General features: G+C 35.6%; 1 protein-coding gene across 1 annotated transcript in view; it reads right to left on the bottom strand.

The window, feature by feature from the left end:
* EPHA5 (EPH receptor A5) overlaps positions 1 to 23460 on the bottom strand; it is a 260679-nt gene that overhangs the window by 81374 nt on the left and 155845 nt on the right. Inside the window, exons 4-5 of the mRNA XM_063458735.1 lie at positions 5988 to 6143; positions 1354 to 1689 (exon numbers count right to left, since the gene is read on the bottom strand). Coding sequence (XP_063314805.1) covers positions 1354 to 1689; positions 5988 to 6143 — 492 coding nt within the window. The remainder of the gene's footprint in view (positions 1 to 1353; positions 1690 to 5987; positions 6144 to 23460) is intronic.

A 23460-nucleotide genomic window follows, 5' to 3' on the forward strand; every position in this document is an offset into this window, starting at 1 on the left:
CAAGTAAATAAAGGACAATGGCTAGAGTTTCAGTCCAGGTGCCACTAAACATACAATGACTGCAGATGACATTTTCTCTCATTAAACATATTCCCTCATGTGTACTGCTGAGAGAGACGTGGTAGGGTTTGAATAGAAAAGGTGGAATACAGGCAAACATGGGCAAATTCTAGACAGGTGTATGTGGAGCTTATGTTAAGGCATGCCACTTACCTTCTTACTTTGCCAGGGTCTCATGGTATGTATATATGACCCCGTAAAGGGCTGTCAATATAAAATCTGCTTTTGCACTTAAGTTTTTTTACAGTCAAGGAATAGAACATGATATGTTAAAATAAATTATTTGGAAAAGTATTAAATCAAGGCCAGAGTGAGGCAGGGACATTGTTAAGGTGTGAATGTGATTCAGGAGGCTCAATCAAATTGAACTTCCAGTGTGATGACATATAAAGTGGCACTGTCCTGCTTAACAGTGTATGCTAATTTTAATTAAGCACAGTGAAGTTTTTTGTAGAGACAATGTTCTGATTTTTAAGTGGCTTTAAAAAAAATAGATTTCAATAGGAAGAGAGACTCTGATTTGTCCTGGTATTTTATTAACTGCTCGTCCTCTTGAACTTGGGATGAAGGAAGAAAGAGGTTTATGGCTGCTACAGGTTATTAGGGAATCCTGTGGATCCCTTTTAATCAGAAACATGGCCATGGTCATGTTTTTCTATTCAGCCAGAGTTCCTATTTTAATTTATTTATTTGTTTACATATTTTGCATACATTTATTTATTTATTTCTGAGCTGTTTAGTCCAATTTCATTGGCAGCTAATGGCTAGATAGATTACATTTTAGGCCTCTTTCTTTGTTCCTCTATTAATAAATGTGTTCAAATTACAAACAGTATACAGGTTATAAGTGACAATAGAATGATATTTAGTAAATTGACAGCATAGATATGGCTTTTTCGTCTAACAGTGCAAATTGTGACTCGATCTTTAATGGATTCATGTTTAAAGGTTTCAAATAAATCAGGCACAGCAATGAATTTTAAACATAATAGATCCTTCAGATTGCTCTTGATAAATAACATGTTTTATGTGAACAGGAAGGCCAATCCAGTAAAACTAATTGTGGTAAGAAAATTGTTAAGAATGAATTGCCAAATTAAATTGAAGAAATTTATTTAAATAGTACAGTTAGAAAATACTACAAAAAAAGCAAAAGGCCACTTTAAGGAAAAAAACATATGGTTACTTAGAAATAAAGGAAACACAAAACACAGGAAAGAAACACTTATACATCACAACAATGTTCTTAAATTTCATCATTTTGCTTTGGAGTATGCTTTCAAAAGCACTTACCAGCTTGGTTTGTGGTGACATTCACAGACACATACTGTCTTGACCCTGAGTTCATTTCAGAAACGCCATTCTCGGCTTCAATCTCAAAGGTGTAATTTGTGTGGGCTTCTAGGTCTATTACCATTACAGATGTGTTCTTCAAGCCAGTTTGTTGAGGAATGTAACGTACATGAATACCACACTCGTCGCAAAGGCCGGAGAGAGTGTTGCATTTCTTGCAAATAATATTATAGTAAACATCTTTTCTTCCACCAGTGTCTGCAGGAAACATCCATTCAAGGAAAACACTGGTCTCATTGATGTTAGAAATAGCATTTCGTGGAGCAGATGGTGGTCCTGTAAAAGTGAACAAACTTCTAATAAATAAACTGAAAATGGCTACTGAACCATAAACATCAGTTGTAATCTTTCAACTAGAGTCACGAAAACTCCTAATTAAAGTTCTGGAAAAACAATAAATAAGACACCTGCAGATCCCTCACAACTTCCATTTTAATTCAAACCTTTGTAACTGGAACATTCCATGGTTGGGAATCAGTGGAATTCAACCAACCACAAAAATGTCTAGAGACATTCAATAAAACATATAAAACAGCCAAGCTGTGAATGTTGAAAGGAGTTAACTTTGTGCAGACAATTAAATGGAACAATGCATTACATAATAGTGTTTTCATCAATAGCAAAATGGAAAAATAATAGCATCTATTCGAAGGAATTCAATTTAAATTAGGATTATTCACATTCCAACTTCCCCATAGGAAAGCACAAAATCAAAGCTTTCCAGTGAGGCTTCCATGTCACGTGACCGAGTTTTATTTGGTCAGTGTTGCGGAAGAGCCTTTAGTGTCTGTCAGACTGAAAGCCACTAGATGTGGTCGTAACCCTGCAATATAAGTATTTCTCAAAAACTATAATGTTTTAAATTGGTTTTAAGGGGACTGGGACACTGCACCCAGACTACTTCAATAAGATGAAGTGGTCTGGGTGACTATGAATCTTCTTTAAACAAATTACAGCAAAAAATGTGGAATATTTGATGTAAAAACATACTGTCAATTTGCAACCCATTTTAATAATAAAGAAGCATTGATATGAAAGCTTTATTCAGACACTGAACATACTGTCAATGTTCTCTCAGCAATCAGCAAGCACAACAATGACATCTTCACTGGGGGTCCATTGGCTGGGGGGCAGACAAAGTTGAATTTAAATTAGCAGAACCTGTCTCAGGACGCAGCCATTCTTTTTCTGGCCAGTCTTCTTCTGTTGGTGCTTCAGCGGAAGGAGTCGACGTCACTGCTGTACTCTCTGGCATGCGTTAGAGTACAGCATTGAGGTCTATAAAGGGTCCCATGAGATCCTTCATACAAAATGCCAATTCTCTGCAGCCGTCACTGGTGACGGCTGGAGGATTGTCACTTCTAGATGGTGGTAGCTCCGTCCAGTGTCTAGAAATGTCAGGCATAGGAAAAATGCTGAGACAAAGTAGTCCCTAGTTTGTCTCGGTTAATCTTTTGACTGAGTTGGAATTTTAGTAAAATTTCAACACCGTCGATATGCCAGTCCAGTCAACTTGCTGGGCCATGTGCTTTTATTATTTTCCCTCAGACTGTAACAGCCTGTTACAGTCCGAGGGAAGTCAAGAAAGTCGTGCTGGGAGATGCTGGGGGCTGAAGAGAGGTGCTGGGGGCTGTGGAGAGGTGCTAAGGGCTGTGGAGAGGCTGCTGGTGGATGGAGGGAGCACTGACAGTCTCCCTACCGAATTCCCAGCAGCTCCCCCGGCACAAAGGCTGGTGCTCTGTCTCGCGGACATAGGCTCTGCCCCACAATGCAAGCTCCACCCACGCCTGCAAGCCCACCTCCCACAAGCTCCGCCCCTGCCGTTAAGCAGCAGGTCTTGCTGTAAGAGGAAGAGACCAGAAAATGGCTACCTGACCTCCCATCAACAGCCTCCAGTGCCAGGTAGGCTTAAAATACTCATGTGTGTGTGTGTGTGGTGCTTTGTGTCAGGGTGCTGTGTGTGTGTGTGGTGCTATGTTTGTGTGAGGGATGCTGTGTGTGTTGGTGGTGCTGTGTATGTGTGTCACAGGTGCTGTGTGTGTGAGGGATGCTGAGTGTGTGTGTGAGGGGTGCTGAGCATGTGTGAGGGTTGCTGAGAGTGTATGTGTCAGAGGTGTATGTGAGGGTGCTGTGTGTGTTAGGGGTGCTTTGTGTCAGGGGTGCTGTTTGTGTGTGAGGGGTGCTGTGCCCTGTTGGTTCAGTGGTGGTGAGTTGTCTATATCCTGCAGGTCTTCTGGTTGCAGGCGGTCTTCACTCCTCCCACGAGCAGAATGCTGTGTCGGAGCGTTGCCATGGTAACATGCGGCAACACTCAGCACAGAATGCTCATGGGAGCAGCGCTCTGTTTCCCAGGTTCTCCCGCCCTCCCTGTCACTAACGAAGGGCCTTTGGGCTGGTGAGGCACTGCTTTGCCCTGGGGCCCATAACGCTGTTAAGATGGCACTGCATGTGTGTAAGTGAGCTTGTCTGTAGTGAGCATGTGTGTGTCAGTGAGCTTGAATTTAGTGAGCTTGTGTGTGTCAGTGAGCTTGTCTGTAGTGAGCTTGTGTGTCAGTGAGCTTGTATTTAGTGAGCATGTGTGTGTCACTGAGCTTACCTGAAGTGAGCCTTGTGTGTCTATACAAGTGAGTTTGTCTGTAGTAAGCTTGTGTTTTGTGTCAGTGAACTTGTCTGTCTTTAAGCCTGTGTATCAGTGAGCGTGTGTACTGTATACCTGTATAATATATATATATATATATATATATATATATTATACAGCTATAAAGTACACAAGCTCACTGATACATGTATATATATATATATATATATATATATATATATACATATATGACTTGTAGGGCTTGCATACAATTTTTTCCAGGGATGCTTTGTATTCCCAGCGTGTGCGCATTACCGCCAAATCACCTGTGTGAGCTGTCGCACACTTAAACCTGCATTGCCCAGCCCTGTTACATGCGTCTTACAACTGCTGTTGACAGGTACTAGTAGTCTAGAGATTGGGACATGGGGTATATTTTCAGCTATATAATACAGGTCTGTGAATAATATCCCAGGACAGTCAGTGATCCCTCTATAGTGCTGCTCTCTGTATAACACAAGTATGTGTATAATATCCCGGGACAGTCAGAGATCCCTGTATAATACAGGTCTGTATGTATAATATCCCGGGACAGTCAGTGTTCCCTGTATAGTGCTGCTCTCTGTATAGTACAGGTCTGTGTGTGTATAATATCCCGGGACAGTCAGTGTTCCCTGTATAGTGCTGCTCTCTGTATAGTACAGGTCTGTGTGTGTATAATATCCCAGGACAGTCAGTGCTCTCTGTATAGTGCTGCTCTCTGTATAATACAGGTCTATGTATAATATCCTGGGACAGTCACTGCTCCCTGTATAATACAGGTCGGTGTATAATATTCCGGGACAGTCAGTGCTCCCTGTATAATATAGGTCTATGTATAATATCCTGGGACAGTCAGTGCTCCCTGTATAATATAGGTCTGTGTATGATATCCTGGGACAGTCAGTGTTCCCTGTATAATATAGGTCTGTGTATGATATCCTGGGACAGTCAGTGCTCCCTGAATAGTGTATAGTGCTGCTCTCTGTATAATATAGGTCTGTGTATAATATCCTGGGACAGTCAGTGCTGCTCTCTGTATAATACACATATAATACCCGCAGACTCAGGGAAGTAGAAAAATCAGAAGCAGTGGAGTGGTTACTGATGCCTCAATCTGAGACATTTAACGTGTTGAATTGGTGTCATGAAAAGGGGCTAATGGAATATGTGCATATGTTTTCCTTTTGCTCCCATTGTTCTCATTAATTCCATTCTGTACATTCTCCTTCTATATCTTTCATTTCCTATTTTCACCTTTTAGTTTTTTACTATATTCACTCCCCAAAATAATTATTTTCGTGAACTCATGTATGTAATATGGTGTAGACAGAGCTCTCTGACTGAAGCACATCTGCACAAGGTCTTTCTATATTTGTACTGACAGTGTCACCACTGATACCCAACTCACATTAAAGTGATAAAATGTACCTGCCTGATATAGATGCTGTACTGCGAATGTATGTATCGCACACCAAGGATGCATGGTACTGTTGGTAGGAATTTGGTGTTATAAAGGTCTACTCCATAAAGAATGAATTGCAGGGAATTAAGATGGGAATTTCAAACTTTAGTCCAAACTAGTGCAGCTGAGTGGGAGAATTTTTCTAACTCGGCTACTTTGGCCTTTAGTTTAAAATTACCATGTCAGTTCTCTGCAGTTCCCTCTTTATCGAGTAGACCTTTATAACACCATGTTTCCTTTATTGAGTAGACCCTGTAATCTGCACTGATAAGTAGGCGGAGATTAATTATATTGGTTGGACAGGTGTGGGCGGAGCTTTGCGGCAGTGGGTGTGGTAAACGTTCAAGGTAGTAATTGATAACTGTGCTGCAAAGTGTCCCTGGAAATTTTTTTCAAATGTTGGCAACTATGTACAGTCATCAGAAATCACATTAATTAGTATAGATCTAGCACTTTACACAAAGTATCTGTAAAAGTATGAAACATGCTTACTTGTGCATGCCATAGTGTACGGATCAGACTCTCTCCTGTAATAGTGCTCTTCACAGAAACAAAAAGTCGATCCCTCCTCCTGGGCATAACTGTGAGGTGGACATTTATTGCAGGTCACACTCTGCGGGGAAGACTTGAAAAATCCTGGCCGACAAGCTGTAAGACAGAAACAACATATCATTTTCTGTATTGATTTATAAGACACATTTTATGTTACACTGAATCAGTGTTATTCCTGATGCAGGTGGAATTCTTCAAAAATAATTTTGGTACACATGAAAATCTTAAACGCAGGTATAGCAGTCCAACTGCACAAGCTCAAGCATCGGACAGGGCCCACAGCAGCTATGTCTTATACTTATTTGTAACTGTTATTTATCATCAGTTATGGTCCCAGTATTGCAGTTATTAGGAATGAGAGCAAACTGTCTATAGACTGCAAATTAAAAAGATATTCCACACTAGAAGTTATCTATAGCCCTATAATTATAAATCCATGAAAATATACTCTCATTGGTAGTTTTTGCACATATTGCAAAATCAGTCTTACCAGCTTCTGCAGAGGGCATTCTTGAAATCAGGAAATAACTCAACTAGTTATACGCACAACATTGCTTCTGTAGCATTAAACTGTTCAAAATAAGATGGTACCCAGCCTTTAGTTTTTATGCAAGCCAGATTTTGATAAAGATTTTGATAAAGTTCCCAGCGGTGGGAACTTAATATGCTTTGATACCTTACTGAAAATACACATTCCTTCTCTTACAGTTCCATGAGTTCAGCTAGTGACCGCTGAACGTTTTAAAAACTTGTGTGAGCATCATGATTGGCTGCGTCACTTAATTGTATGTGAGCTCAAGGAAGATATTATACAACAAATGATTCCATGTTCAAAGCATGTTTTTTGCTTTGTGATGATCATGCGAGGCTCATTTTCCTGTCCGCACGCACCTCCCACGCCTCCCCCCTCTGTCAGTCCCTACATTGGCTTCCAGTTAGATATAGGGATCAATTTAAGATTATGGTGCTTGCTTACAAGTCCCTACATAATGCTGCTCCAACCTACCTATCCTCCCTAATACACAAGTATGTCCCGTTGAGGCCCCTGCACTCTGCCGAAGACCTACGTCTATCCTCTGTCTGTGCTCCCACATCTGATGCTCGCCTCCAAGACTTCTCCAGGGCTGCACCGTTTCTGTGGTATTCCCTTCACTTCTCCATTAGACTGTCACCCAGTCTCCACTCCTTCAAAAAAATCTTTGAAAACACACTTCTTCAGGAAAGCAACTTCAGGAAAGTTTTTATCCCCCCCCCCCCCCCCATGACTCCTCTCCTGCAATTGTCAAAAATAACCAAAGTTTTCAGTGAGTACTTTTCTAGCAACCTATTTCATTAAGCCTGCCTCTACCTTTTGTGTAATTATATCCCACTCCCTCTAGCATGTAAGCTCATTAAGCAGGGCCCTCAACCTCTCTTCCTGTGCGTCCATTTGTCTGGTTACAATTACGTGTCTGTTAGTCCACCCATTGTACAGCGCTACGGAATTTGCTGTACATTGGATAAATAATGGGCTCTGCTACTGCATTGGGCTTATGTGATAAGAGCTTCTTTTTGATGTGTTAGGGATGCAAGTGCAGGTGCAGGTAAGCTCAATAAACAGTGCACAGAAAGAAACATAAAGGATTAGTTTTTTTGGTTTTGTACTATTTTAGTGAATGCTAATATATATAACTACTACGTATTATCTTTAGAATGCATTCAAAACCGGAGGTAATTTTTGCCCCATAGTTTCCTTTTAAGCCTATTTTCTCTCTGAAATGAACATGGATAAAGTTCACAAAAGCAAGCAGTCTGTAGGTTTAGGGGTTAAAAATGAAATACAAACCAGACCCCTGGCAGAGACAATTTTAGTAGTTTAATAAAGTGCTAAGGATGCGAAACATGGCTAGGAATTTTAAACACATCCAGCAAAGCATCTTCAATCCAAAATAAAAAAAAATAACAAGGCACCAATACAATATTGAAAAAAAGGAAGTACACTGTAATTGCCTTACCAAGAATATAATAAAATATTTTTTTTGCTACTTGCTTATTTTGTTCCTTGCCAAACTGGCTTAAAAGAATATCTTATTTTATAAATTGTTTCTGCAATTTCCACGAAATTTAAATATTAATAGCCTGAATATCTGCATAGAGAACCTAAAGAAGTTACAATAAATCTTTTTTCCCCCATAGGACTTCCTCAGAAGCCCGTGGTGGAATTGTGTGTTATCTGTCAGCTTTCTCAATGTATATTGTGAACCAGACATAACCTCCATTCAATACATTTCCTCCAGCTGTAATTTATATGTGTGATAGCTTTGACACATTTCAGCAAAGACTTGTATCTTCCTCTCTCTTTTGTCACAGACCAGACAAAGCCTTTTCTAAGATCTGAGAAATATCCTTGTGCTTTTTTTTTCCCAATTAAGAATTTTACTTTAATCCAGATGGTCTCTTGAAATGTCTTCCATATCAGAATATTTAATTGTACTAATTAAGAGTACAAGTAAACCAACTCATAAAAGCAGAATGTTATAATTAATCACACCTTAAATTAGAGGTTAATTAATTCTTGATAAATATCAGCCTCTAAATGTAAAATGTTTATGTTAAAATGTGCATTTTTAAATGTAAATAAAAAGGTTAAAAAGAGTCTAACTTTTGCATATATAATTGGATTTATATATAAAAAATATATATACATATTTATTTTATAAGGAATTGTAATATTATTGTTACATTGGGGATCTTGCTGAATATGTTCTGTAAGATCGGATTAACAAAATACTCTTGAGCCAGCTATTGCTCTCCTGGGTAGAGGTAGGGCCATTAACTCTACCCAGTTACATTTTGGCATTTTAAGTCAGTTCCCTTTATTTTGAAGCAACCCCCACTCTCACCTTTTGGAATTACAGCTATTTTAATTTAGTCTTTGACTACCTATTTCTGTCCCTGTGATTAAAAATATATATATATATATATATAAAAGAAATACAATATTTGAATTGCAATCAAACGTGGCATCATTAACCTGGCCCCATCATTCAAATAAAGATATTTTTTAGGATAGTATCATAAAAATAATCCCCATGAAAATAATGATGCCTTGACATTATTGAATATAAAAATGTATGTTAAAGTGAGATGATCACCTGGCATTAATGAAACAAATACAGTCTGTTAATAGCAAAACAATACGGCAACAAAACAAAATAATCAGTTCTTGCTACATCAGCTATATCTATATACTTCTAAGAGACCTTGCTTGAAACAGTACATTATCCATTTTCTGGGTTCTTGGAGGTATCTTAGTATAATGTCAGCAAAGATCTGGGGATTGATGGGGGGAGGGCATATTGGTTGTTCTTGATATTTTGTTTTTATTTATTTTTATCTGTTGGCTAAACACCCTAATCCAGTGGTTCCAAAACCAGTCATCAAGGCTCCCCTTCAAGTTTTTAGAATTTTTTATTTTTTTTCAAAAGCACCTTTCTTTGTTTTGAACTACAACTCCCACGATCCCCTTGCTTCTCTAGGGCTGCACCGTTCCTATGGAATGCACTTCCCCTGTTAGACTTTCACCCAATCTCCACTCCTTCAAAAAATTTACTTCTTTAGGAAAGTATATAAATTAAACTGTAAACAGCTTTCCCTCCCCGCACCCTGATTATTCTCCTGAAACTGTCATAAAAAAACAAAACACTAAGCCTTTAATGAATACTATCCTAGCAACCTACATTTCTACTTGACCCTTACCTTTTGTGTCACATTAACTCACTCCCTCTAGCATGTAAGCTCATGGAGCAGGGCCCCCTCAATCCCCCTGTTCCTGTGTGTCCAACTTGTCGGGTAACAAATACTTGTCGGTTAGTCACCCCATTGTACAGAGCTACAGAATTTGTTGGCACTTTATAAATAATAATAATAATAATAATAATAATAATAATAATAATAATAATCAGCCATGATTTCCTGGATATTTGTTTCATAAAAAATAAATAAAAGGGGCGTTGGCTATCTGTTTCTTTAAATGAATCATGGGTATTGTAGTTAAAAAATATCTGTTTTTTGGCTGCAGGTTATGCAGGCCTGCCTTAAACACAAAAAAAAAAAAATCGTGGCGCAACCTAACAACTGTTATTGTACTACTACTCCTTTTTTCGATGGTCTGTGAGGGAACCTTATACTTTTAGGTTTTGCTGCCTGTCTCTAATATAGTCTTTCTTGTTGGTCATCTATCACTGATCCATCCGTTGTCTTTCTAATCCTGGGATTATGTTTAACAACTTTTAAGAGGACATCAAGTGATATTACTAAATGTGGGGACTATTCATCATTAAATGCTGAATCTACTATAGGTTTCCAAGTAGGAGGTAGATTAAATAAGTTTTAGAGCAAATGATTGGTCCAATTATTCAACTTTTATATATTTTTTTCATAATTTACATTTATATATTTAGCAACTATGCTTGTTCTTTTTAACATTTAACTAGCAGAATAGAAGCCTTCTGTCTGTAATAAAATGACAGGGTTTCCTTACTCTAAGACAGGAGGCTAATATTATCTCAAACAAGTTTTCTGCCCCACCACCCTACCCCCCTATTATTATTATTATTGTTTTTTTTATCTTGCAGGTTACATAATTGGTGTTCCACAAAAAGATTTGTTACGGTGGATAATATTCCAAGTTTCTGACATGTTATGTCGAAAATCTAAATGATTAGTTTGAGTTGAATCTTTTGTTACTATGTTTCCTATTAATTTTGTCGAAGGAACTTTACTGCATTAGCCTTTCCCTGTGAACAGTTACAAGTAAAGAGGAGGACTAGGTAGGATTCTAAGATTGGGACTTATACAGGCTGTGTCTCATTGTAATTGATGGATACAAAGATGCTGTTATCTATTAAACTATCATGGTTCTTCGTTATGTTTGGTTGTATAATCAACTGGACCTTATTTGCCGCTAATTGGAGTAAAGAAAGTTTAGCATAATAATGTCTTTAATAAAATTGTGACTTTAAAACACGACTTTAGGAAAATACTGGAATGAAAACACATTTTTGGGAAACTTTTGTCTAGTTTTTATGAAAGGAAGACAACATTATTTTGTCCAGGTCAGCCTTAAAATATAATAGCAAAAACATGACAATTTGCAAATCTAAATAGGTAAATTGTCTTGTGGCAAGGGTATCACTGATCTCAAAACTTTTATAGAGATAACAATAATTAATTCATAATTAGATTGCGTTTTCAAATCATGTCTTAGTTGAGTGGTGTAGATGGTAAATAAGTTTGGTAATATTGTCAATGTGCTGTACGATTAGTTGAGGATGGATGGCTTACTGTTGTATAAAGCTGGTATATTACATGGTAAGATTTCACAATGTCAGTTTCAGAGGCACAACCCTTTTCTTCACGTTTCTATCTTACGCAATCAACGTAACGATGTTCACCGCAACATTATCAAGGAAGTTAGCACAATCTAGCTTATAAGCATTATTACGCAGAGTAGTAGTAATGTGTACTGTGTGACAGGTGAACAAAACAGGCAAATAACAAACAAACCAGTAGACATACAGAATCATGAGTTGACAGGTGTCTAGATCACTCAGACTTACAGTCCATAGCCAAAAACTGGAAATAAATGTGTTTTTCAAATATGGGTTTACAATAGCTCAATAGTACAAATATTTAGATATTTTAAGTCCTTTTTTTCTGTTAGATAATTTATTAGTAAATATACAAATAAATTAAAAAGAAAGAAAGGAAGGAAGAACAGCTTGTGCTTCTAAAACATATTGCAAGGAATATACTTATATATATATTTTTAATATATAGTAAGGCCAAACAAATTATGCACCATAGAGACTTGTGAAGTACATACATTATATAAACATATGATTGTCTGTTCATATACAAAGGAAGTGGCTTCTCTAGAGGAAACATTGTAGTTTCTGTACAGTGTTTCAGGCAGATTGCTAAACCATAGACTGTTCTTTTCTTCCAACTATTCTGGAAGCACGGATCTAAAGAAAAAACGAAGCCAAACCCATAAAATTCTTAAATGGGAATTAATCATTAATAATAATACTTAATGCTTTCCAGAACTTCCTTTGAATATAAAGCATTGGTTTGTCTACATTTATTTATTTTTTATATCTCGTGGAATATTGTTGTAGTGAGCATCCAAATGCTACACGTATTTATTTTATAAAATGGGTAAAGAGCCATATTTATGCAAAATTAGTACCATCTCTTATTCATTTTATTGGCACAAATAAGCCCTAAATTAAATTATTTGATGACCCTGTTTGGAAAGATTAACCAATGCATGAGAACGTAGACTAATTTCAATACAGATCCCAAATTCTGTAATATGCAGCAATAAACTATTTTACACATCCTACATAGAGCATTCTAATGACCTCTGCGGAAATTCACTTCATAGTCTGACAAGAGTCACCTTCATTTTTTTTAAATAGACCATTGAAAAAATGTCACAGAGCCCAGATTCCCGGGTAATCTTGATTGTAGAATGGAAACAGGAGAGATACAATGTGATTTAATTTATTCCTGAAATTGCATGTCATGGAAATATATTAAGATTTTAGACAACTGAATTGCATATGAACTTGAGACAATTGAAATGCAATTAAAAACTGCAAATTATAACCAAATTATATTGTAGAAAAAAAATGTTTAAGATATATTAAGTTTTTGTTTTTTTTAATATGCAACTTTGTTACATATAAAAGTAATACATTATATTGCATGTATTTAATAATTATTCTATACCACCATTATCCAGAGCACTCTCAATGGATTATTAAATTATACAACGAGTGGGAAAAAAAATGTTTTGGCACAGTCCTTGAGTTGCACTATAGTTAGACATAATGCTCAAAGGATACACTATGTCAGACCACAGAACAATTACACTAAACTATTGAATGTACAATGACAGCATGATCATATAGAACAAATTATAGAGCAATAAATTCTAAAAATTGTTTTAAAATGAACATTTTTATTTATGATAAATATCTGTAAAATGTTGCACTATGCAGAAATACAGTTTATAAAATTATCCAACAAAACATTGATGGGACATATTGCATAAAACATTTTTATACTGTCTGTGTTGTTTTCCACAAGCTGAGAAGAATCAATTTTCCAAGAGTACTGAAAAAGTTTGCAAAACTTCTTCTATAACAGATGTAGTGCCAGAGAAAAACTTGCAGCGCAGAGATAACTTATTTGAAAGAATAACTATTGATCAAAAAAATGGCATGTGGAATAAATAAAGATGTATTTCTTTTTTAAACTTGCTATGGCCTTCTAGCTGTCTCTGCAGAATTTTAAGTGTTTTGATTTATTAGCCTTAATTCCCAATAAATTATTTTTAAATGCTTTTATTGTCCTATTTAGTTGTTCTCATTTTATTTACTATGTATCAAACATAACACGTTAATGTTGTCAGTCGGAACCAAACGTGTTAATTAAGACTTGTTACTCCTCATCATTATCTATTATTAAAAGAAGAACAATTCAATAAAAAAAAGCACTGTGGATATTTGACATCCAACATTTTTAATGCAAGAACAAAATAGGCAAGTCTAAAATAATTCTCCAATGCAGGAGAGTTAGGCATATATTTCCAAATCAACAGTCATATATCAAAGACTTGCACCTATTTTTTTGTGCATATTTATAATGTATTAGTTTCCATATAAATCAATGAAATTTCATAATTTCATAATGTAGAGCAGTGGTTTTTACCCCTGGTGTGGGACCCAGTTCTGCATATCCATGATATTTTAGTGGGTTCCATATGGTTATAATGGGCCCATCATATTCAACAAGCTACAAAGAATCGGTTACTATAGTAGTGCTCTGTAATCAAGGTTTGTAATAATAATACTTTATATCACATTATAAATAGCAAACGGATCACAGATTTTACAGCTGAAGGATGGGGTGCCAAGCCATGTACATAATTTGGGTCTTTGTCAAAAAGGTTCAAGAACCAATGATTTAGAGATGCAACCACAGTATTGACCCTTTTCCCATTTTTAGTTATCCTGCAATGTGACTAATAAACCACTTAATGTAAGCACTGGTGGTAAGTGCATTACTGTACTACTATATCTTTTTTGAGACCACCTTATACACGTGCCAGCAACTCGTCTTATTTACATTCCATCAAATTCATGCTGCTATCATTACAACCTATAGGAAGAAGCTCCTTGCAAACTAAAACTAAAAAATGTATTTCCCATTCCTAAATATTTGTAGTCACCTTTACTGTGCTGCAAACAATGGGTATTCCTCCTGCTGCTTAGTCTTCTATAGATACAGCACTTACAGATGGATGAGCACCACAGAACATCTACAACAGCAACTAAAAGTTGCATACCTCTTTTTTGATCTATATGTCCCTAATTTGAGTAGTGGTTTTAGATGAGGCTTCCATGCTAGAACTCCTGCACTAAAAAAAGATAATGAAATAGCAGAAAAAAAAGATTAGATAGATAAATAGATAGATGAGATGCCAAAATACCAGAGTTTTGCAGTATGCAATGACACCTTTTTTTATTGGACTAACATAATATTTCAAAGACAAGCTTTGAAAAGTTTCCTCTCTTCCTCAGGTCTGAAGCAATACTGATCAATCTGATAGAGTTTAACACTTAAAACAACTGATGTTAGAGAAGGTGGGGGTGGGGGGAGGTGTGAGTGGGGTGTTATAAATAGCAGAAGATGTGCCTGAACCTTTCACTTTCAGGCACATCTTCTGCTATTTATGACACCCCACTCACACCACAACCCCCCCTCACCTTCTCTAACATCAGTTGTTTTAAGTATAATATATATATTCTATCCAATACTTTTATTTTGTATATTAGATTTAGCTATTTCAGCTTCGGTGATTCAGTACTTGTGAACTTTTTGTAGTCCTCAGTGCAAGGTCATAAATAAAATGTAGGGGAAACTGTCACTCTCTATAGCTGCTGACACTCTAGCACTGACACCAGTATGTTGGGATCATAGCAAAGGGGCATCCTGGTTGGAGAAGAGTTGCATTGTAATGGTGATGGTGAATTGAGTAAGCACTAGCAGCTGTAAAAATGTAAAGATTGCAACTCCATACCTATATTGACATAACCCCATGTGATCAACTCCTGACCCAATGAGGCATCATGCCATGTTCAATACCATAAGCCTATAGATACACATATTTTGTACACAACAACCACTTTAAAGAGGCTTGACTCAATTTCCCTGATGCGGTCATTCAATGATAACTGTAGAAAACAGGACAATATGCAGGCCTGTCTTTTAGGGCATACAAAATCTTATTAACCAAATCACAGACTGTGTAAAGGGCGTCAAGTCAAAATATGGGTAATTTTGCAAAGATCTTCTAAAATCTTATCATGAACAATTGCTCTTAGGATCTCCAGACAGCAAGTTGTTTTCCTAAAGCAAACTTACAATAGCCTTTACCACACCACTAGATCTAATTTTTCTGGTTAAACAAAAAATAGACAGGTTCATTCTGGGTTGGGTTTGGATCTGGTAAAATTGGATGTTTTAAAGCAGCGGTTTTAGCAAGTTATGACCATAATAAATAATACAATCCTATTTCTCATTTCTGTTTTTCTCCATCTGTACTTTTGATACTGTAAACTAATAAAACATACATGCATATTATACATTATCTTATGTTTTATGCCTTAGAGTTCACCATCAGTAATGCACAATGTAGTCATAATATGGACCCCCGCCTGCCCTTTATCTCATCAGCATGGTGCATGTTTTACACTATATAAAAGTCAGAATTTTATAGGTTTATGTAGTCACTGGAATCATGAATCCCACGTACAATAATCTCCAGAAAGGACTGAATTCACTCAAGGGAAATAACTTTAATAAAGTAAGCTTAGAGAAAAAAAATAAAAAAAAAATAACTGTTTCTTTGATCATCTTTTACTGACATTCAAAATTATGGGTTGTAATTTAAAATAAAATCACAGAATATCTTTATGAAGCTCATGGTAATCTTAAGGTATGTTGCTTAATATTGTGCAACTTACTCCATAGTACTAGTGACTACAGGTGAAAAAAAGAGTAATCATCCACACATTCTTAAAGAACACTTGCCATGGAACACCACATAATCAATAAGGTGTCTAATGCATCATATGAAAGAAAACAAGGCTTTAAATTACATTATGTAGAGGTTTTATGTTTTACTAGTGTGTAAATTGCATTCCTTAAGGTTCTGCATCACTTACTGCTCTATCGGGATAGCTCAATAACAGCAGATGTTTCCTGATGACATATCTGCTCCAAATGGAAGTACGTGGTCAGAAAGGACACCATTCCCTCCACTACACACAATCCATGTTTATTGCAGTTCAATTTCGTACTTTGAAATCACGCAGGCCATCTAGTTCACATCTGGCAAATCTATGCATATAAAGTGATAACCAGATGTATTGTGAGGTCATCTACATACAATGTAAGGAGTTAATTCCAAGTACATTAAAAAAACAGAACATGTTCATGCTGGAGCATATGCATGTACTCAAGGTGCAGCAATGGCAAAAAATATGATCGCCATGGATATCGTCTAAAACACTTAAAACATAAACATCTGAACAGACGTCAAATTGATAAATTCTGCCCCTCGCCCTTACTTACTAATCTGGGAATTGCAGAAATTTTGACAAGGAAATTGCAAATTTTCAGACAAAGTAGTTAAAAAAAATATATATCTTTACAGTCACACACACACACACACACACACACATATATATATATATATATATATATATATATATATATATATATATATATATATATACACACACACATCTGCTATACTTCCAATACTGCTGTTTGTGTCTTAATACTGTAATTCCTTTGCCACAGCTCCACAACGCCAAGTTTTTTCAGACACACTTCTGCCATGGGTTTATTCACTTTACATCAAATTGTAATAAATTGAAAACTGAATTACAAATTCGATACTAAAATAGACAAGTTGTAATCATACATTTTCCAAATTAGCTACTTTAGCGCACATTTTGCAATTTGCTTTTCAATTTACTATAATTCAATGCTTAATGAAATAGGCATTCAGATCTGTGGAATAGTATTGTTTCATTGTGTAAAATGTTATATTTCACCGTATGTCAAATTGCTTATAGCCCACCCTGCTGTGTAAGAATTCATAAAACGCTAGCATTTTATGTAAAAATAAAATATTATCTGCGAAAAACACAATTGCAAGGTATTGTTTACTAAATTGTGAGAAGGAGAAATGTATCAACTAACAAGTTCGATTAAAGTCAAATAAAAATTTGTAAGTCAGAATTTTATTTTTCAATTTAGCTTTTTTGGTCTACGTTTGTTAATCAAGTAAGCCCCTTACATAAATATATACATATGTAATTTTTGTATTTTTTTTTTTTTTACAGTGGTTCATTATTTTTTAAACAGTTTTGTTAAAAGACAGGCTGAAATTTGAAACAAAAAAAGAATGAAGAGAAAATCGGATTATTGTACTGTTAATCAAGTATTTTGGACAATACAGTGGAAAGAAATCTGTGATGTGCTGACGCAGAGAACATTCCATCTTCTCTGGGGACTTTGTAGAAGGAATTAACTGTACTTTAGCGTAGAGCAAGACTTTGGGTAAGCAGTTACATTTCTAAAGGGAATTCATTAACATGTCACAAAAGAGCAAAGAAAGATACATTTGTGTTGGTCATGTTACCTATTTAGGGTATTGAATTCGCCTGTGAACATATTGATATACCATTAGTGAAAAAAAAAAATATGAATGTACTGGATAGATTAGAAAAGCATAGCTATGGTGAATTTTAATGTGGGTTATTTTACAGTGCATCAGCCATGAAGTCTCTGGATATCATATTCAGATGAACTTCATAACATTGACTTTTAAAATGGTATGTTTTACATTAAGATAAAACATCAGGGAGTGGGTGGTATATCTTGCTATATTTCTTTGTATGTTCTTTGTAAAAAAAAATAAAAATAAAAAAAAAATAGCTTAAGTGCTACAGACTTTAATATTGTACTGTTTTAAGGTGTATTTATCCAAATAAGCATGAATTCTTTGTGGACTGGTAAGTTAAGATCAGTAGGTGTTACAGTAACAGTTTAGTTTCTGAAATAATTTGTTGTTTGATTGGAAACATTTCCCATAAGTGGTGTGTGACTGGAAAAAAGTTTTACTATTTAATTAAACAAAATATAGAAAAAGTTGTTTGAAGGAGGAATATGTTTGTTTTCAGGTTCTATTATTCTATACATAAAACGTATGTATTTATTTGAATACTGAAACTGTTATATAGCTCTAGTATTTTATGGGAGCAATTGTGGAGAAATGTTCCAAAGTGGAGCAATCAGAAACCTCCCATTGGTCTATACTGTGACAGCCCCATCACTTTTAGAGCATCGCCTTGGAATAGTTTTTTGTACATAATATGTTTTTTTTTTTAAAAAAAACCTTAACAGTAAAGTGTTCCATGCGATCTAGTCCTTAAATTCCATAATGATTCTATACAATTCTGATGAACATGAACCTTTTTGTAAAGCGTTACTCCAAGCACCATAACTACTGAAGTGCATATAGAGTATACTGTCACGTTGTTTTACTATGAAATGCTGCACACACAGAGATAAAGCACTTTGCTATTTAGGGTGTAACTCTACTTTAGGTAGCATCATTAGCAGCCCGGAATGAAAGTTACAGGATACAAATTTGAATTCTTTGCATAATATGTGAATGTAGCATGATGGGGATTGAGGACTTATGGTAGCATGGCCCCCATAGCCACCCTTAGTCCTAGCCTGGCCTTTAGGACATCAGTGAGAAGCATGATATGACTGAAGGCAAATCAGGCTGCAGGGAGAACTTGGACTCAATGTGGTATCTCAGGTGAGTTGTTTTTTTTCCTAAAGGGGGCCCATGCCAGCAAGGGTTATTTTAACCAAAACACTTTAAACTTTATTCCAGCTCATCCATTTTTTATCAAATTGCTTATTAACTATCTGATTAACAATCTGATGTTTAAATGCATCGCCAATGCTGATCAAAAGAACATAAACTATGTCTGTGTTGTTATTTAGAAGAAAAAAGTGACATTATGGAAAATGTGGCAAATGGGGAAATTTGGCATTCAATAATTGCTCGGTTAAATTGTAGCACATATGAGAGGATTCTAGTATTTGCAATTATATGTCACAAACAGATGATGCTTTTAGCATAGGCCAGGAGCTTAGGAGAGCAGTAAAATTAAAAACATAATTTTAAATACTGTGTTTGTGTCTTTAATTTCATTATTCCGTAAATTAGATTTGAGACTTTTTTTCTGTCCAAAAATCAAAATATATCATATTTTTCAAGCAAATACTATGTTATATATGCATTCTGTCATTCAAAAAACACATCTGTATTTATATGTTTCTGGAACATAAAACCTTTTTCTGGTGGCCACTTTTTCTGGTGACAAAAACAAGCTTATCATAGATGATTTCATTATGAAGTTTGAGTTATTGTAACTTTACTTATTTGCGTTAAAGTATAACATTATGCTAGTTTTTTCATTATTGCATTATTTTATACATAACAGGTATTCTTTAACAGGTAATATTGATTTGATATTTAATTTCGTATCAAGGTCAATCCTACTCAGCTGAGAGCAATCCTGTTGACCCTTGGTCTACATACAATAGAAAAGAAACCTTAAATCACTAAAGTGGTCACTTGAAATCACTGAAGTGGTCATGGTGTTTGGAGTAACCCTTTAAGTGACATTCAGGTAAGAAAAGCAAACTGCACATGTTCATTCTGTTGGGGACCAGGTGATGTTTTACTTTTTTTTTTTTGTAAAATATATCTTAAACATGCAACATCTAGCAATACATAATTAAATATCTGATGAGGTTTATAGGACAGTAGTCATCAAAAAGTCTATAAATTATCAATTGTTAGCAAAAACATGGTCATAAACTCCTGACTTCAGTCCTCCTAAGACCATAACCCACCAACAGTCATCAATATCTTGTCCAATCATTTGTTAATTGTTAGGAAAAATGTGGTTATAAAGACCTGACTTCAGTCCTTTCTAAGATCATAACCCACCAACAGTTATCAAAATCGTATCCATTCATTCATTAATTGTTAGGAAACTTGTGGTTTGAAGACCTGCCATCCTAAGATCATAACCCACCAACAGTCATTAAGATCTTATCCCTTCAGTCATCAAGATTATATCCATCGATTAGAGATCTCCAGCCTTCTTAATCCTACTTAAATTACAAAGGGGACGGGAAGCAGACAGGATCTGTATACATTTAGGTACCCGATCTCACCAATTCCCATCCCCTTGATAATTTAATCAGGATTAAGAAGGCTGGAGATCTCTAATTTACTAATAATCTCGGACAGTGAAATGTATTTTAATTTTAACCCCTTAAGGACCAAACTTCTGGAATAAAAGGGAATCATGACATGTCACACATGCCATGTGTCCTTAAGGGGTTAAAAAGCCATAAACACAATTTAATGCATCTTTAAAAAATTTTTTAAAAAGAATGTCTCGAAAACAAAGAATAATAATTAATTTGGCACTAATGGACACCATAGTTACAACTATTTTATCATGGCACAGTTATCTGGTATCACAGCAGGAACAAAGCAGTAATAACTGCCATGAACACATTTTTCCCACATCCTCAAACCACAATCGGTTGCACTTGTCCAAGCCACAGTATAATTAGAGTTCCTCTTTAGGCTAGGAGCCAAAAGCTGTGTGGTAGGACTAAACTATAAGCCTAACCTCGTTGTGTTAGCTGTGAGAAAAACAGCTGCCTCCAGTCAGCTAATGCATTGTCCGCAAGACTTCTTAAACAGTGGATATTTATGTACAATATGTTAGGTTTTAACATTAATGATGCATAGCCTGTAAATGTAATGGCTACTGTACCACAAGTCACAAAGTAATACGAAACCTAGAAAATATATATAAATCAATGCAAGATTGCATGAGGGAGGGCAGAGGACAATATTGTGAAGTTTATGGAAATCAATATCTACACTAGCACTGTAATAGACGACTGCATTTTGAAGCTGCATTAGGACAGGACCCGTTAATCACAGTATAATATAAAATGTTAGATAAAATTATACATGTTTTAGAATGTTTGTAAAATACATCAGCTCTCTGTCGTATGTGGTTATATTGGTAATAAATCCTAATCAAGTAGCCAATATGACATCATCTTTTTCACCACTTTTATTTATTCTATAAAAATTGAGCTGTAAGCTAGACCAATATTCAATATGTTCTACTCTGCTATTTTCTTAGCTCTTTGGTTTGATGCAATTGCAATGCAGCTTAACGCCATTTGAGATTTGGCATTGGAATGTGAAAAAATGAAATCAATGAAAAGGAAAGCGTACTTAAAGCATACAGGGCTAGTTGTTTCCAGCAAATATATTTAATATTGCCAAAATAGTTCAAATCCTATCTAATTTATATTGAAAACTCATTGTGTTTTATTTGTCTATTGTTTGAAAACCTCCCAACTGTCCGGAATCTGGGGTCTCGGCAGTTATGCATTAAACAATAAATTATTGTGACTTGAGAATGCATTTGAAAAAAAACAATAGGAAAAAAAATAGCCAAGAAGGCTATCTCGAGTTGGCCTTCATTTTCCAAGTTGGTTGACATGTGACAAATGATTTTTACTTGCTGTTTAGTGAGTAGCTCTCATTGAAGTGTGATTTAGTAGAAATTAAAAAAATAATTATCGAGATTGAGGCTATAAGACACTAGCTAAATACACAATTGACATTACTGGCATTATTTATTTTTTTTTAGTTCGGCTTATTTTGCACTAAAATCTGAATTTCCCTTTGAATTCCGGTCAGTGAAATGGGACTGCATTCTGGAGTGAAACTGCATCTGCCAGAAAAAGCAATGGATATTATTCTAATGAAGAGAGGGAATTCTGTTGTTTTGTGTATGTCTAAATACAAATATACTCTCTTTATGTTTTCTCACTGCTATTGGGCTCCGACCATCATCCTCTGTCAGGCTGAGGGTAAGTGAGGATAACAGAACTGCAATCATGTAGTAGAAGGTTTCAGAGAGATGCTGTACTGTGATAAAATATATACATGATTATTTTGTCACAGTATATTCATCTTTTAGATCAGCTATTCCAAAATGCCACTGCATGACAGAATATATTATTTCAATGTATAAATTATATTGTCGAGAATTTTCTGATTTTAGCATATTCTCTTCATAATTCTTCTACCTAATTTCACACTGTCTCAATTTCTTTACATCCTTATCCAGGTTTCCATTAATGCATACTTTAAAACCTACTTGAATCAATTGCCCATCAACATGCACACAGGCCTAATACATCAGTTCTTTTAACCATGCAATTTTCTTCCTTCAAATGCCTTGGAGAAATCAAATCAAATCATCACTTTGCATTTAAGAGTAGGAGAGAATTCATTATGATGCCTCTGTCAATGTACTTCTCAAAAACATACAAAAACATTCTATTTATATTACACATGGTAATTGGTAATGGTACATTCTTCTGTGGCTGACATGGTTCCAAAGGTTATTTGCAGGCATGGGTATTTCTTATTTCTGTTAAATACTATTATGTAAATATGGAATAAGAAATGTACCTATATATATTTTAACAGATCCCCATTGTCCCTATTCCTCTCTAGAACTCCTTTCACACTCCATTTGCTTACTGGATTTCTAGTTCACAGACCCATCGGGATTACAGAAAGCAGGGATTCTGCACCTTTGGAAGTCTGGCCCACCTAAAGCTTCAAAAAATATGAAATGTGTGTGTGCAAGAATCCTGCTAGTGACCTGTTCCTTGTGAATAGTGTGGAATTAAGAAAATGTTCGCTTAAAGGAACACTATAGCATTATTAACACAAGCATGCATTCCTAACTCTATAGTATCCTACTAACTATTTAGGTGAATCTGGTGTTTTGTTTATAGTTTTTATGATATTTGGTGTTTTGTTTTTTTTAAATATTTAGGTGACCATCCCACCCTGTTTGCAATTTAAAAAAAGCTTTTTTACTTGCCTTTTAGATAATTATTTGAAGTCAGCAACAAATGTTCCTTTTTTTTTCTTTCTACACTATACTAAACATTATGGGGTTTAGACACTATACACCATCTTGTAGGGAATTGAAAACCGAATTGCAAAATTCTGGCTAAAACGGGCAAGCTCTGATTATTGCGTTTGGCTATTTTGGTTTACAATTTGAAATTCACTATGAACTCACTTTGAATTCCCAACAATGCCCACTTTAGTAAATAACCATGACAGTCTTTCAAGGGC

This window comes from Pelobates fuscus, chromosome 6 (genome assembly GCF_036172605.1).
Source record: "Pelobates fuscus isolate aPelFus1 chromosome 6, aPelFus1.pri, whole genome shotgun sequence".
NCBI classification, from domain to species: domain Eukaryota; kingdom Metazoa; phylum Chordata; class Amphibia; order Anura; family Pelobatidae; genus Pelobates; species Pelobates fuscus.